A 16628-nucleotide genomic window follows, 5' to 3' on the forward strand; every position below is an offset into this window, starting at 1 on the left:
GATTTTTTAAATTCTACAGGGCTCCTAAATACCCTAAAATTATTATTAAAAGAATATTCTACTCTAGGAACAAAGCTGGACAGATCCCTACAATGGGATAATACCTCGGTGAAGGCAGACAGTAGTTTTTCCAGTTTGCTCCAAGCTTTCAACTACAGGCTTTACTTCTTCAGCACTCCTGCCATTCAGGGAAGAACTGGCATGAATGTCATTCTGTGTATCTTGAACAAAGCTGTCTCTGTCACAGCCATTAGTGACAATGATTTCTAAATTCTCTTCGTCTGTGGATTTCACCATTTTCTTCCCTATATAAGAAAATGGAGAGATTCTTAAGAGTTCTCAGGAGGTCAACTTCTATATCCAATGTTTTATTATCAATTCCTCAACCTACCATACATAATCCCTTTGAAGAGTTCCCTATTTAGATCAAAAGAATGGGGTGCTCCTTGAAAAAACCTGTATTATATGCTAAGAGCTCACATAAATTGTGTTGGTTTCAAAAGCGCTTCAGTTTCCTGTGAATCTTCCAGAACCCCTTTTATGAGATAATCATGTAAAGACCTGAGAAAGGTCTTTACACCCTTCTCAGACCTAAGCAAATTGCTCTATGACAGCCACCAGTATAAAGGGGTCCACATACTCAATAAAAAGATTTTTCAGTGAAGGTATTATTTGTCATACCTTACTATAAAGTAAAGGCAAAACTATGCTGAGAATCACCAGTTGTCTTCCTAACAAGGCCCACCAATGCAAGTACCTTGTGCTTCCAATGTTCCCTCTTCATCAAAACTGCTGCCTATACCTTATTCTCTGGATTCCAAGATATTGAGTGTTTCACTTGTGTCCTCTCCTTCGTGACATGCAAATTCATATTGGAAACAATACATTGCATGAATTCATTTCTGAGACAGCATTCAGGCATTACATTTAGAGTGGTGTGTTCCTGTCAGCCTTCAATTAATATCTATTCCATCTGTGCATGAGGCTGGTTGTCCCTACACTTCACAGTAGAGCCCTTAGATCCACAGCAAACCCTTTATAGGGTCAATAAGCCACATCCCACCATATGTACTAATCTTGTACAATGCTACATCAGCCTAAACTTCTCCATATTCTTCTATCCTATTCCATATGGAGTTTCAGCCCATGATCAAAGATTACCATTGTCACTTTGTTCTGTTCCTTTTCCTTCTTCTTGGATCTCTTCCTCCTCAGACTCAGTGCCACTATCACTGCTTTCAGCCTTACCATTAACAGTTTTGGCATTTGGAGTAGAAGTTAGAACATTACCAAGATCTAAAATACAAAATGACCACTTAACCTCTAATGCTGTAACACACAATAAAGCCATGATTTACAAATAATACTGTTATTTACAAATAAGCAATGATTCTGAAGTAAAAGATGGACTCTTGATATAGAAAAGTATTCTTTCACCATAAATATACATACATTACATAAATTATTTTGCTTATCAGTTTACAATAAAAATGATAAAGCTATCTTAAATCCTTTCTGAGTAAGGCATAAGGAAAATTGTTTTTAAGTTAACATCAGTCAAAAGAGTTAAGTTAGAGATGGATGATCTTTACACATGGTAAATGAAGAGACAGCTGTAGGTTAGTATGCTGAAAGCATATATGTATTTTTGGCCATAACATCATCATCATTTGTAGTTCAACGACATTTTTAAATGTTATCCTTTTATTATATTCAGGACTTCATGTGCACAACTTACATTATTGTCTTTATGTTTAAGTTTTTAAAAAATATGTCTGTTAATGCAATCAATCACTTAAACTCTCCTACTGACCAATCCTACTTTGAGAGTAAATGCATCAGATCTTCTCAAATGTTAATTTGCATAGGTCACTTGAGATCAAGTGAACATGATTCGCAATCAGTCTGGGGTGATCTAAGATTCCGCATTTCCAGAAAGCTCCCATGTGATGCCAATGCTGCTGGACCACATTTTGAGACAGGGAATTACATTCCCATCATTCTTCAGATACTAATAGTCTTTTAAGTGGCTACTGGCCAAAAACAGTGGACAGAAGCCACAATTATCACAACAGATGCAGAAAAAACATTTGAGAAAATCCAACACTCTGTCACAATAACACTGAAGAAAGTAAAACTACAAGAAAATTGCCTCAATCTGATGAAGGGCATCTATGAAAATTTACAACTACCATCATAGTTAATCTTAAAAGACTGGATGTTTTGCTTCCCAAATAAGGAACAAGACAAAGATGCCTGCTTTTGCCATCTCTATTTAACATCATACTGGAGGTTCTAGCCAGGGAAGTTAAGCAAGGAAAAAAATAAGAGATATCCCAATTAGAAAGGAGGAAACAAAATAATCTTTACAGACAGTGTGCTTTATATTTAGAAAATCCTAAGGACCCTACAAAAAACTATTAGAGTAAATGATTTTGTGAGGTTACAGGATACAAGATCAATACACAAAAAAAAATTGTGTTTCTACAAACACTAAACAATCCAAAAATGAAACTGGAAAACAATCCAATTTACAAAAGCACCAAAAAAGAATAAAACACTCTGCAATACACTTGATAAAAGGTGTAAAAAATATACTATAAATGACAAAACATTGTTGATTAAGGAGGATCTAAATAAATGGACTGGGAGACAATACTGTTGAGAAGACAATACTTTCCAAAATGATTTACAATTCATTGTAATCCCTGTCAAAATTCCAGCTGGTCTTTTTTCAAAACTGATAAAGTAATTCTAAAATTCATATGGAAATTTGAGGCATCCAGAAAAGACAAAACAATGTAGGAAAAAAACAAACTAGGATAGCTCATACTTCCCGATTTCAGAACTTAGTGTGTATATATATTCTGAAAAAGCCCATGTGACACAGATATATCAGTTCTCCTGAGCCTAAAGGGCTACTTTTAACAAGAGTATTTGGGGGGGGAAAAATGGTCAAGATTGCAAACTGTCCTGCAATTTGGCAGTATCTTACAAAACTGCAAACATCTACATCCTTTGATCTAGCAGTTAGACTTCCAGTATTAGTTCTTATAGATGTACTCTGCATATGTAAAATGACATTTGTACATGATTACTTTCAGCAGCATTTTTTGAAGATCAGAAGAGGAAACAATCTACATGTCCATCAGAATGGCACAGGTTAAATAAATTATGTACAAGGTCAACATCCTTTACAACCCTATGCTTAGAAATTCAGAGTTTTCTCATTTTGCAAAGGTCATACATTACCCTGTGTTTTATGTAACACCTTAAACACCTTATGAAAGGTAGCTTTCACTTAAGAAAAAGGAAAGATTCTTGCAGCAAAACATGAATAGTCACACTGAATAGGATAAATAAATACTTAAACAGTCATTTCAGGTCAAGGTCTGCTTTGAAGTTCATATCAGGACAGATTTTGCTGCCAAGGAGTTATAAAAAAAACCTTTGGTTTATCAAGATTTTTGAAGTTTTAAATTACAGCTAAAGAATTTTGGACCTGAGCCTTTATTATTATTATTATTCTCTCTTGCTTGTTTTTATAATTAGTTGTTTGAATATCTGCCTCTAGTAGTAAGCCAGACATTAGTAAAGTAGGTACGGACTTAGTTATATGTTAAGTATGCATCCTAACATGCTTCTCACAGAGAAAACACTTTCTATTTTTTCTGAATTGAATAAGCATGAATTAAAAGGGAGATTATTTGTTAACATTTGAATCCTCTAGGCAAATCAGATATATATGGTAGGGATACCAAAAAAAAAAATGGACACCAGACTGATTTTTATTTAAAACATGTATAATTTTCATTTAAAATGCCTCTTATTGGCTCATTTTACTCTGCTTTCTAAAAAAATCTAAAGGGCCAATATTTACGCTATCAGCAAATCTGCATATTATTTAACTCCTACTAGTATGCAAAATATAACTCTTTTGGTTCTTTACTGAGAGCACATTAAGCAGAAAGCTAAAAAAGCAAAAGACCAAGCAAAGTGATTTCCCTGATGTTGTTTTAGCTTTGCTACCCTACTGTTAAACAGACCTGCTTTATAATTAGCTAGAAAGTCATTTCAGCCATGGTACAGCTAATATAATTCATAAAGCAAAATAGGAAATAGGATTGATCAAAAGAAAACATGAACTCTGCTACAATTTTGTATATACTAAGTGAATCACCTGTCATGTTTTAAAAACTTCAAGATTAAATCTAAAGGATTTACAGTATTTTGCAATTTTATGTAATATGATTACTTGGAATGAAAAGCTTATAACATACATAAATGTGTGCAGAATTTCTTTTGCATGTAAATTTTTAACGAAATTTTACATGGTTTCTTTATTCCTACCTTCTAAGTATTCAGAGATTTTCTCCAGTCGGACTGGCATGTGAAAGTAAAAAAAAAAAAATTTGACGTAACTATTAATGCCTGCATAATGTTATCAGTTGCTGAATTGACTACGTAAAATTGTCCAACCTGAGGTTAGATCAGAACTTCTGCCACTTTTTTTGTCCTCAACAATTTCATAAAATGGACCTATGAGATGTAACAGTTCTTCAACTTTCTCAGTCATCGGCATAGTTTCAAGAATCTGTAATCAAAAGAAACAAATCCTGTGAAATCACATTAGTGATCTACACTAGTACCAAATAATACTATATTTACAATTTATTTACAACAATTTTGAGATCTGAAGTTCATCTACAGACTTCCCAAAGTATATTAATTATATACTCAATGTTATAACTCTTCTACAAAAGTTTCAAGTTGTATGTCAGAGATTTTAAATTGTCCTGATTGTGAAGACTATTCTTACATAAGCTTCATGTAAAATTTTATACAGTGATCTATAAATTGTGCATTAAAAACTATTGGCATTATGCAAAATAAAACCACAACGAGATATCACCTCACACCAGTAAGGATGGCCAGCATTGAAAAGACTAAGAACAACAAATACTGGCGAGAATGCGGAGATAGGGGAACCCTCATACACCGCTAGTGGGAATGTAAGCTAGTTCAAACACTGTGGAAAGCAAACTAAAAATAGAAATACCATGCTTCACATCGCTAGTCATCAGAGAAATGCAAATTAAAACCACAATGAGATATCACCTCACACTAGTAAGGATAGCCACCATCCAAAAGACAAAACAACAACAAATGTTGGCGAGGTTGTGGAGAAAGGGGAACCCTCCTACACTGCTGGTGGGAATGTAAATTAGTTCAACCATTGTGGAAAGCAGTATGGAGGTTCCTCAAAAAGCTCAAAATAGAAATACCATTTGATTCAGGAATCCCACTTCTAGGAATTTACCCTAAGAATGCAGCGGCCCAATTTGAAAAAGACAGATGTACCCCTGTTTATTGCAGCACTATTTACAATAGCCAAGAAATGGAAGCAACTTAAGTGTCCATCAGTAGATGAATGGATAAAGAAGATGTGGTACATATACACAATGGAATATTATTCAGCCCTAAGAAGAAAACAAATCCTACCATTTGCAACAACATGGATGGAGCTAGAGGCTATTATGCTCAGTGAAATAAGCCAGGCGGAGAAAGACAAGTACCAAATGATTCCACTCGTGTGTAGAGTATAAGAACAAAGGAAAAACTGAAGGAACAAAACAGCAGCAGAATCACAGAACCCAAGAATGGACTAACAGTTACAAAAGGGAAAGGGACTGGGGAGGATGGGTAGGAAGGGAGGGAGAAGGGGGGGAAGAAGAAAGGGGGCCTTACAATTAGCATGTATAATGTGGGGGGGCACGGGACGGGCTGTGCAACACAAAGAAGACAAGTAGTGATTTTACAGCATCTCACTACACTGATAGACAGTGACTAATGGGGTATGTGGGGGGGACTTGTTGAAGAGGGGAGTCTAGTAAACATAATGTTCTTCATGTAATTATAGATTGATGATACCAAAAAAAAAAAAAAAAAAGAAATATACTGGCAAGATACAGGTATACTGTATTGTAAAGGAAAAAGTAATTTCTCGGACTTGTGTCATCAGATGAGCACATTGCTTAAAACTGTCCAAGTCCCAGTGCTCTACTCTCTGTTCAACAATCTTAGCAATAACTAGTCCAGTTTCCCAAGTGCCTCTGACATTTTGAGGAGTGTCCTGTATCTCAATTGTGAGTATGCTAGTCATTAGAAAACTATATCACCCACTGTGTGTTAAGATATTGGCATTCTGGTTTTCCCCTCAATCTCCAAAAGATGGTTATCATGAGTTAAGCCTTTAAAGACAAACCACCTTTCATACTCAGACAGAGCCGATGTTCTGAACTTATAGAGCTAGACCAGATAGATCCTCAGCCATGGTGATGTTTAGGTTCCATCCTTTATGATATTCTGTTCCAATCCTCCCTCTATTACAGTGATTATGCCATCCTCCTAGAAATCCTAAAATAATCAGTCTGGGGTTATGCTGTGGCATTAGAATTTTTCTTTTTTTCTTATACCAGATCCCCTAGTAATTCTAATGTGCCATTTGAGTTAATTCTGTGTCTAATGTGTCAGCCAGGGTTGAGGAGACTGATTTCTCTCTAAATTCAACAGACATAGTACACATTATTGGACTACTGGTTGAACTTCCTGGAAGTCTCCATAATATAGCCTGTAAAGTTTGTACAGAAAATAGGACTTTTTATTTCCTTCTAATTATGAATCAAAATAAACTTTATTTAAGGAAACATGGATTGTTTCTCCCAAACCACATTAATTATTTGAGTCTCTCAAAGCTAACATCTTACTAAATTACTTTAAGAGAATATTTGATTCCAGCAACTTTTTCAGTGATACTTCACTGGAAAGTTCATAAATTACAAAAAGACATTTTCTATAAAAACATTATCCATTAAAACATATAAATTAAATAATATTTCATTAAACTCTTGAATGCAAAGGCATGGAATGAGATTCACACCAAATGAGTAATTCTAAAGAGCAATAGTATAGTGACTTGCGAACTATATTTAGGAACATGGTTTAACAATTGCTTCATTTTGTAAATTATTGCAATTAGGAAAGGTCCCAAATTCAGAAATCAAATTCTTGGGATAATGTACTATCCCACATCATTATTTGGAAGAAGCATGCAATTTTATCTAGTGATACCCATAAAGCAAAACTCTGAAAATAATTTGAGACTAATCAAACTTTCAATGTATGGGTATCCTAATATTTTTAGATTTACCTCTAAAAGTTCACTATAAACCTTATTACATTCACCATATGAAATGCAATTTTAAAAGTCTGAGTGTAAACAGTTGGTGCACTCTTTTCATTGGAGAAGTTTTTACAGCAAACTACAGCATTTTAAGATATCTGAAAGGCAGCAATATACTTTAAGTCCATCCCTGTCTGCTTTAAACTATGGCAACATCATTAATCAATAAAATTGGATTAAAAATGGGTAATTTTTATTTAATGTTCAATTTAACTTTGTATTATAGAAGTAGTCCCCAAAATTATAATGATCTTTACAGAAAAGAAAATAGTAATCAAGCCAAAAAAAGGCTTTAAGATTGTCTTTCTCTCTTTCCGCTTTTGAAAGGCTTCCTTGTTGTGTTACTGATAGTTAACAGCTAAAGGACTGAACTCTGCCCTCTGTTATAAACAAAGTCCTCTAAATAAAAAATGTGAAAATGTAACAAAGGTCACAGCTACAAGCAGTAGATACTAGAATAAAACAAGTTAGTCTGAATCTATCAAACAAAAATTACTGCAAAGATTAATATTGTCAAATCATCTGACAAAAAAAATAATCTTCCTTTTTACAGCTTTTCATTGTGTTCAAAGATAAATTGATTTAAGACTATCAAACAGATCTGAATTTCACAAATTCTGACCCATCTCCAACATAAAAATGGTCCTTTATAAAAAGGCACTAAGATCATCTTAAAATCATGATATCCTAATAAATTTGCTTCTCAAAACAATACCTTGAGCAGACTTAACAGAGCTAGTTAATAAGGAAAGGTCCTCCTTACTAGTTACTAGAGAAATAAAAAGCATTCTTAACTTATTTTGCTTCTGAAGGATTTCTGCATATATAGAAAAATGTTTGTTATTAAGCAGTCCAGTGATGGGACTATCTCAACTATGGGTCCAAAGTCGTATGAGAACATTGCTGAGCAGTCTTATTATATAACTATTTCTCCTAAATAAAAAGTTCCAAAGCAAAAATGCTTTCAACATTTGCCAAGTTACGTCCCAGATTCCTAAATAAGGGACACCAATATTTTTAGATTCCTATTCCTATGCTTACTGCTTAAGTTGAGTATAGAGAAAGGGAAGATGAAATCAACAACAAAATACCATGTCACCACAACATCATATATTTTAAAGGAAAAAATACCTTAAGATGAACTGTGATGAGACAGATGAAGCCCTAATAAATTCAATCATCTAGATTCTATATTCTAACATTATAATCTCTTTGTTCTTTAAAACAAAGCAACTAATTTGCCAGATAACAAAATTAAATTAGATCTGCTCTGAATATTGTTATTTTCTACTGCAAATTATCTTTCCTACCTTTTTCATTTCTTCAACATATGCAATCATAGCTTCCTCTTTGGTCATATCACCCAATGAACTCCAAGCATCCCTAGAAATGAAAATATCCAAGTATCAACAAAAAGTCACCTGATTTTCAATTATTTAGAACAAAATTTATAGTTGATGCTTAGGGTCATTAAATTAAAAGAGGCTATACTTAAAGCCATATTATGTCTCCAAAGGATGTCTTTAAATGCACCACCTTGAAGAAAAATATCAGAGTGAATAAACTGGCAAATTAGTATTTAAAACTAGTAAGTATATAACCCATGTACAGACTTACAGAGAGTATATCACATAAACTGTAGGCCACATAGACTATAGAGTGTTCCTAATTATTTGCTAAGAACTCTTTAAATGCTTTTGTATCATTATAAAGAATAGGATAGAAATGAACATTTTAGAAGACTCTGTGAACTGCCACAGCTATGTTTAAAACAAACGTAAGTTTTGGTTAAAAGTTTCCATTGATTTAAATAAGAGTCTAACTTACACACAAAAAAATGTAATGGCTTTTTACTGCTAAAAAAATGAAAATATGAACGCCAAGAAAATGTTACACCCCTAGATAATGAGAACAGCCCTTTGAAATTTTTCTCTAAAATGAAAAACTCTATGTACATTTTTTCTGGAAGCAGTTTAATCCCACTTAAGGTTAACTGTGAAGAAAAATGTTAAAGTAAATAAATACATTTTCTTAAAACAGATTTAAAAAATATTGCTTTCATATTTAGCCTATTATTTTATGACTATTCATAAAAACCTTAGAGGGAAGTATAGTACTAACAAATCCTCAAAAGAGTTTTAAAGGCTTCCAATTCAGAGTGAATAAATTTAGCCATGAAAATGTGTGGCTCTTAAGACATGCTTTATTAGCAAACTCTGTTCATAAGGTACAATCTGCACTACATAACGTTAAACATTTTGTTAGACATTTACAAAGTCTTCAACAGTACATAAGAACATCAAATGTTAGTTCGAAAAATGGCTGAGGCATCTCTGGATCTTGTATGATTTTTTTAATCAAATTAAAAATCAAATTTCTATTCAACTATAGTGGGACAGGAGTGACAGCTTAGATAAGATTTAGGATGGCAATACCCGAGTCATGTTCCTAGTTAGTATCTCAAAGGATCAAAGCAAACAATGTCATGTGACAAGCAAAAGTCATTATTTTTGTTGGCAGGAGAGTTAGTTTGTTTAACTTAGTTTCAGAGCTGTTTTTGGCATAATAAAAAGAAAAAAATTCCATAATAGGAAAAACTAACAGAAAATGATTTCAATTTTATTGTTTTCCTCTCATCCCCAAGACTCTCCTATTTGTGTAATTGTGAGTTAAGAGCACATGTACCTAGAACACTTCATGCACAGAATAATACATAACCCTACTAAGTAACAGTCATATACTAATTATGTCATTAAAATAAAAATTCTTTCATAGCTTTCTATATAACATTACCACTTATATCTTCCAATAGGATCCCAGAATCCAGGCCTTGAAAGTTTACAGGGTCCTTCAGTTGCCTGCTTATAGAAGCTATAGAATTTGAGCATCATTTCATTTGTTGGCTGGAAGGAACCTATTGGAAATATACATTAAGTATGGATCACTTGGAGAATACAATTGATGACTTAAGGCTATAAACTAGGTTAGCTATACTAACAGTGATTTTTAAACATTTCATTAATAGTTCAGGTATTTATTTCTAACTCAGAAACAAAAGCTATGGCTCTGGTAGTTCCTTTGACTTAAAAAAACTTGAAGATATTCATAGTTTAATAACAATACTTAATATAATTTAATAAATAAAAGAATAAATGAACAAACATGCTGTAGGTGTAACCGAAATAACTGGCAATGTCATTTAGAAAACAAATATATTAAAATATAGAATAACTGTATTAAGCAATTGTAATCAGGCGTTTTTATTTAAAGACTGTGACAAACCAAAACTGACTAGAATAAACGAAAGGGTTAAATGTATTCTCTGCTTAATAAAATCTTAACAGTAAGAAATTCAACTCCTATTGGCCAAATTTCAGTTTTTCAGTGGATAAGTAACTTTGGCTAAAGTCAACCAGTGTGTACTGTGTTAGAAAAAGAAGTAATCTGAGGTAAAATAATTTCCTCACTTTCAACCTTGTAATTCTGGGCACATCAATTTCTTTGAAGATCACTCTTCATGTATGTCTCCAGAATATTTATAACCTTTTTTACGTTTAAATATTTCAAATTGTACAAACAAGTACTGTAAGTTGCAATAGTCTTAATAATAGGGAAAAATTGGGATGTAAACATTTTATAATAATTGGCCAAATAATTTTGTGTGTTTGTATGTGTATCTATATATGTATATGTATAATTGTATAACTGTTTACTGCGGACTTATTTAAAGATTTTGGAATAAATATACAAACTACAGTTGTGAAATAAAGGTATAAATAAATTGTCAAAAAAAAAAAAACACACACAACAGGATAATTTATAACAACAGCCTTTAAAAATTATATTGTAGAAGAAGATAAATAATGGCCTGAGAAACATTTCATGGTCTACTATAAAATGAGAAGAAAAAAAAAGGCAGTTTAAAAACAGCAGATCTACTACAATCCATTTTTGCAAAGTTAGTATTTATATACATAAAAGTACAAGGAAACACATCAAAAAATAAAGGATATCTCTGTATAGTAGTCATACAGATTGTTTTTATTTTCACGTTACTTGTGTTTAGAAAAGGTTTTACATTCAGTATCTATTACTTTTATGCCAAAATTATAAAAACTGGAACTGTAAAAAGATATTTTAAAACCTTTATAATTGTGTAATTAGCAGATTATACATACTGATCAAAACCTAGTAGTTGGTAAATGTTGTGATAATTACAACACAGACAAACTGAGAGCTGGTGTTTCAGGTTTGGCCAGGAATGAAATAATTCATTCCAAAATAACAATCCTACTTATCTACATAATGTATGCTCATTTGCGAGTATCTAATGTTTGATACAGTCCTCCTTCATATAGGAGAGGAGAAAAATAAGAGAAACTTGAAAATGGTTACCTATTTAAGAAACACAAGTCTAAACTCAAAACCTAGGTCATAATATCTTCAGTAAGTCAATCAAATAAGATTTAAAAGCTTATTGGTCAAGGTGAACGATATTACATTAGAATACATTACAGCAAAAACTGGTAACATGTTAAATGTGTTTGTTCTATGTGTAAGATTCTAATAAAGTATAATCTGTCTTCAAGGTGCTCAAGTATGACATACTTATTTTATGTGTTTAAAATAGTACATAAGTATTTAAATTTCCAAAGGTCAAGGGTGTACCAAACACAGATGTTATAGGATTCACTATAACCTTAGGACTTTAAAATAAACATGAAGCAACAAGGACTAAAAAACCATAAAATCTTACTCTTTGCAAAATGGTCCACAGCTGACCAAACAATTTACATGTATTATTATAAAAATATTTAGCAATTCATTATAACAATACTTCTGCTTCAATTAATACCAGTTTATTTTCTGGGAATAATGGTATACTGAATACTGTGCAACACAGGTTATCTTACCTTTGCAATACCTTCTTAAATGTTATATAAATAACAAACTGTATTTACAGTTACATGGGTTCCCTAATAAGTGATATATAATGCCAACAAAGACTAGAGACATCAAGTCTGTATCAAATATAAAAATGTGTGGTGCGCGGAGCAATGCACATAAAACTCTTAGAATCATGCCTTTCTATAAAGAATGCATCATGCTTCATTCCTGAGCATTTAAGAGGTCAATAGCTAAGTAAGTTCCTGTATTATTTCTTTACATTTTGTTCATTCACTTTTCTTTCAATCCCTCATGTATCCTCCTCCAATTCAACGTCTGAGATGACAAAACGACTATTTTGTGTATGTTTTTTTTTTAACATACTCAAATCCGCAGTAAGTGACAAGACCTTTGTTTTCTACAACTTAAAATCTGGATAATACATTTGTCTTTGGCTTCAAAGACCAGCAGGTAAGTAACTCACATTCGATACCTCCCCTTCTATTACATTTCTTTTAAACGCAGAAGTAGGTTAAAAGAGCAAGACTAGGAGCAGAAAAAAACGGTTAAAGTAGGGGAGATACAGAAACCGGAGCCTCAGACCTCTGCAGAAGGCTTCTTCGGCGGGAGATCCAGGGCACTTACCATTTTTTGGCAAACTCTGTATCACCTTCACCGCCGCCTCAAACCTGGCTTCGTGCACGGATCTGGTGTCCGCCATCTCCAGCCGCCCACGCCGACCCCGGTCCCAAGGTCTGTCTGCTGGAATCAGACAGCAGCACCAGCTTTCCCAGGAGCCTGCATGAAACTGGAACATGGAGCGCAGTCGCCGATCGACATGTCCGACCGGAGGCGGCCCACTCGACCGCGCAGTTTCCCCTCGCCCTGCCCTTCTCAGGCCACCCGAACGGGGGTGGACCAGCTCTTTCCTCCTCCCCGGGGCGTGACTATGGCCGAGAAGCCGGTCAGCGAACACAGAACAACTCACCGAGAGGAAGAGCATCTCTAGCAGAAGACGGCGGGGCTCTGGCCAGCGGTGGTCGCGGAGCCGCTCTCCACGGCGCAGGCCCCTGACGGAGCAGTCACACTCCCCATCCCGGCAGGGTCGCTCGGCCGGTCCGCGCACCCCCGCAGCCCCGCCCCAGAGCCCACCGGGACCCACTAGCTGCGGCCGGCGCCGCCGCGCAGCAAACTCCACCCACTCGCCCGCGGCCTCCGCGACCGCGCGCGCGCTGTCAGTCCCCTAAGGAAGGGCCGGGGAAAGGAAGGCGGAAAGGCGAAGGGAGACGGGCCGGGCTCGCTCCTTAAACAGGCCAGACCGGCCGGCTGAGCGCGCAGGGGACGCGGAGTTGGGCGTCTGCGCGCCGGCCTAAAGCAGCGCTAGTCGGTACCGCCGGGCAAAGCATGAGCCTAAGATCCGCAGCGCCTGCCCTGTCTTCACTAAGCTGTGAGGAAGGCGATGGAACTTATGCAAAGAGCTTTAGATGCGAACAGGCTCGGGGCGAACCTCCTATTCCGCCATTTAAGTTCTGTGGCCTAGGGCGAGTTACTTAGCCTCTCCAGGGGTAGCCGTTATACCACCTTCCAGGGCAGATGAGAGGATTAGGGATGTTAGAAGGAGGGGTTTAGAAGTGCTTGGCCAAATGGCTTTCCACAGCTGAGGCCGCTCGGAGCCAAGAACGTCCGAGCAGCAACCAAAGGAGGCCGGAGGTTGCCGCTACATAGGTCGGCAGTGAGAGGGCACCTTCCCCAGCACCACCCTGACATCATGCCCCAAGGAGCCGGACACTGCACAGCCCGCACAAGTAAATAGGCGACAGGGCGTGGGGAGGGGCGACTGAGGAACCAGTGCGGATGGTCGGCCCTTGGGCCTTCACCTTTCTAGCACCAAGTTCCTCGTCCTCCGGGAAGGAAGGAACATTTCTAGCACCAAGGTCTCCGGGAAGCGCACCCAGGCCAAACAAGAGGAGGATTGATAGCGGTTGTGGGAGTGGAGTCCTGGGGCCCGAAAAGCCCCACGTCGCCAGGGCGCGTTTGTCAGCTCGGGAGAGATTAGGAGGGTTACTAGTACAAATCTTAGGAGCCGACTATGAGTTACTCTTCCTTCGGAGCCGCGATGTCGGCGTTTACCTTGGTACTGCCGGGCAAGGCCTGTCCGATAACGTCCGCGACGCCCGCCCCTCGCCCTACCCCCGCGCACTTGTGGGAAATGTAGTCCCCTCTCCACGGCTCTCCTGTGCCCGTCCCTTCTTCCGGTGGCAGGCCTTCCTCCCGCCCTGTTCCAGCTGGATTTCTCCTTTCCCTCCCGCAGGCCCTCGGTCCGCCTCGGCGGAAATCCCTTCTTGCGACTGTGTCGTCTTCTGTGCTAATTCAAAATACCACGTCCTCTTCCCCCAAAAGGGATACTCGGTGGTGTCTTTTGGAGTTATCCTGGTGTGACTGGACTTGAATCGGAGAACTAAGCTCTGATTTCTTGCTCCTGATGCTTAGTAACTTTTGAGTTCAGTGTAGGAAAGCAAAGAGTACCTTTTAGCTAATGAATCCTACAGCTCACTGAGTGTCTAGACGGCATTTGCCAAGAGAATGACACTCCAAAAGTGCTATAGGGTGTTTACGAATGAGGCAATTGAGGCTCATATTAACTAATTTGTCCAAGGTTCGACAACTTATTAAGTAGCAGAGCCGGGAGTCAGTCAATCCAAAAAACTCTTGCACTGAATCTGGACTTTTTCCAGGACACCAAAGTGTAAGAGACTAACAATTTATCTTGTTTACTCAAACTAGGAAGACTTTATGCGTTTAATATCTATTGTTTCTTTCCGCTTTTTTTCTCTTTTATTTTATCCTTTTCAGATCCAATCTACTCCATCATGCATATTTATAAATGTGCTTCGGTGTTTATTTCTAATCTAGGACTCCTTTTCTACAACTGTTTATTAAGTTTATGTAATAAGCTAGTTTGCAATATATTGGTCTTTGGTTAATGATGAATAAGACTATTCTTCCAGTGGTTTCTGTTGAAATACTACCATTTGCTGATGGTAGTATAGATTTCCCATCATGGAGAATAGCATAAGGATAAAACAAATTAAGGTTATTGAGGCAGAGGCATTTCAAAACTAGATCTTTCATATAGTTGTGCTCATGTAACTCATGATGAATACTGGATTGAATCAGGTCCCAGCCAGCCTTCCAATTATGTGAACCTGTAATTTCTGTCTAAAATACATCTCATGGGCAAGGGAAACAAAAGCAAAAATGAACACATGGGACTACATCAAACTAAAATGTTTCTGTATGGCAAATGACATCAACAGAACAAAAAGGCACCCTACAGTATGGGAGAATATATTTGTGAATGACATATCCAACAAGGGGTTAACATCCAAAATATACAAAGAACTCACACACCTCAACACCCAAAAACCAAACAACCCAATTAAAAAATGGGCAGAGGATATGAAGAGACACTTCTCGAAAGAAGAAATTCAGATGACCAACAGACACATGAAAAGATGCTCCACTAAGCATCAGGGAAATGCAAATAAAAACCACAATGAGATATCACCTCACACCAGTAAGGATGGCCAGCATCGAAAAGACTAAGAATAACAAAATGCTGGCAAGGATGCAGAGAAAGGGGAACCCTCCTACACTGCTGGTGGGAATGTAAGCTAATTCAACCATTGTGGAAAGCAATATGGAGGTTCCTCAAAAAACTAAAAATAGAAATACCATTTGACCTGGGAATCCCACTCCTTGGAATTTACCCAAAGAATACAACTTCTCAAATTCAAAAAGACATATGCACCCCTATGTTTATCACAGCACTATTTACAATAGCCAATAAATGGAAGCAACCTAAGTGTCCATCAGTAGATGAATGGATAAAGAAGATGTACACATATTATACACAATGGAATACTATTCAGCCGTAAGAAAGAAACAAATCCTACCATTTGCAACAACATGGATGGAGCTGGAGGATATTATGCTCAGTGAAATAAGCCCGGCGGAGAAAGACAAGTGCCAAATGAAAAGGCAAATAGTGAATCTGTGGCATCTTACTACACCGATGGACAGTGACTGCATTGGTGTGTGGGTGGGGACTTGATAATATGGGTAAATATAGTAACCACATTCTTTTTTCATGTGAAACCTTCATAAGAGTGTATATCAATAATACCTTAATAAAAATTTTTTAAAAATAAAATAAAATAGAATACATCTCATGAAACACCAGTTATGGTCCTTCAGTACTTCCAGTACCGTGCCTAATATGAAGCATCCTTTTTCAATTGAGATATAACTGACATACAATGTTACATTAGTTCCTGTGTACAACATAGTGATTCAATATTTGTATATATCATGAAGCAATCATTATAGTAAGTAAAGCATTCTTGATTAGGCATTTCTAGAGACACTTTATTTAAGAATGGGCCCACTTCGTACAATGACCATAAGAAAGGTAAGACAGTACATTTATGGATTCAAA

The 16628-nt window shown here is 36.5% G+C and overlaps 1 protein-coding gene across 8 annotated transcripts in view; it reads right to left on the minus strand.

The window, feature by feature from the left end:
* LOC118929808 (acyl-CoA-binding domain-containing protein 5-like) overlaps window positions 1–14318 on the minus strand; it is a 41398-nt gene extending 27080 nt beyond the window's left edge. For 3 of the 8 annotated variants that reach the window (XR_008996383.1, XM_057498302.1, XM_057498301.1), the window contains exons 1-8: window positions 13119–14046; window positions 12776–12938; window positions 10037–10157; window positions 8554–8626; window positions 4480–4594; window positions 4351–4383; window positions 1162–1296; window positions 105–305 (exon numbers count right to left, since the gene is read on the minus strand). Coding sequence is in view for 3 of the 8 variants with exons in the window: in XM_057498302.1 (XP_057354285.1) it covers window positions 105–305; window positions 1162–1296; window positions 4351–4383; window positions 4480–4594; window positions 8554–8626; window positions 10037–10157; window positions 12776–12938; window positions 13119–13133 (856 nt within the window). In the remaining 5 variants the exon portion in view is untranslated. Of the gene's footprint in view, window positions 1–104; window positions 306–1161; window positions 1297–4350; window positions 4384–4479; window positions 4595–8553; window positions 8627–10036; window positions 10158–12775; window positions 12960–13118; window positions 14048–14260 lie in introns of those variants that run through there. The other 5 variants (XR_008996387.1, XR_008996385.1, XM_057498303.1 and 2 more) reach the window with 5 other exon arrangements.
* Window positions 14319–16628: the final 2310 nt, after the last annotated feature.

This window comes from Manis pentadactyla, chromosome 3 (assembly GCF_030020395.1).
Source record: "Manis pentadactyla isolate mManPen7 chromosome 3, mManPen7.hap1, whole genome shotgun sequence".
Taxonomy (NCBI): domain Eukaryota; kingdom Metazoa; phylum Chordata; class Mammalia; order Pholidota; family Manidae; genus Manis; species Manis pentadactyla.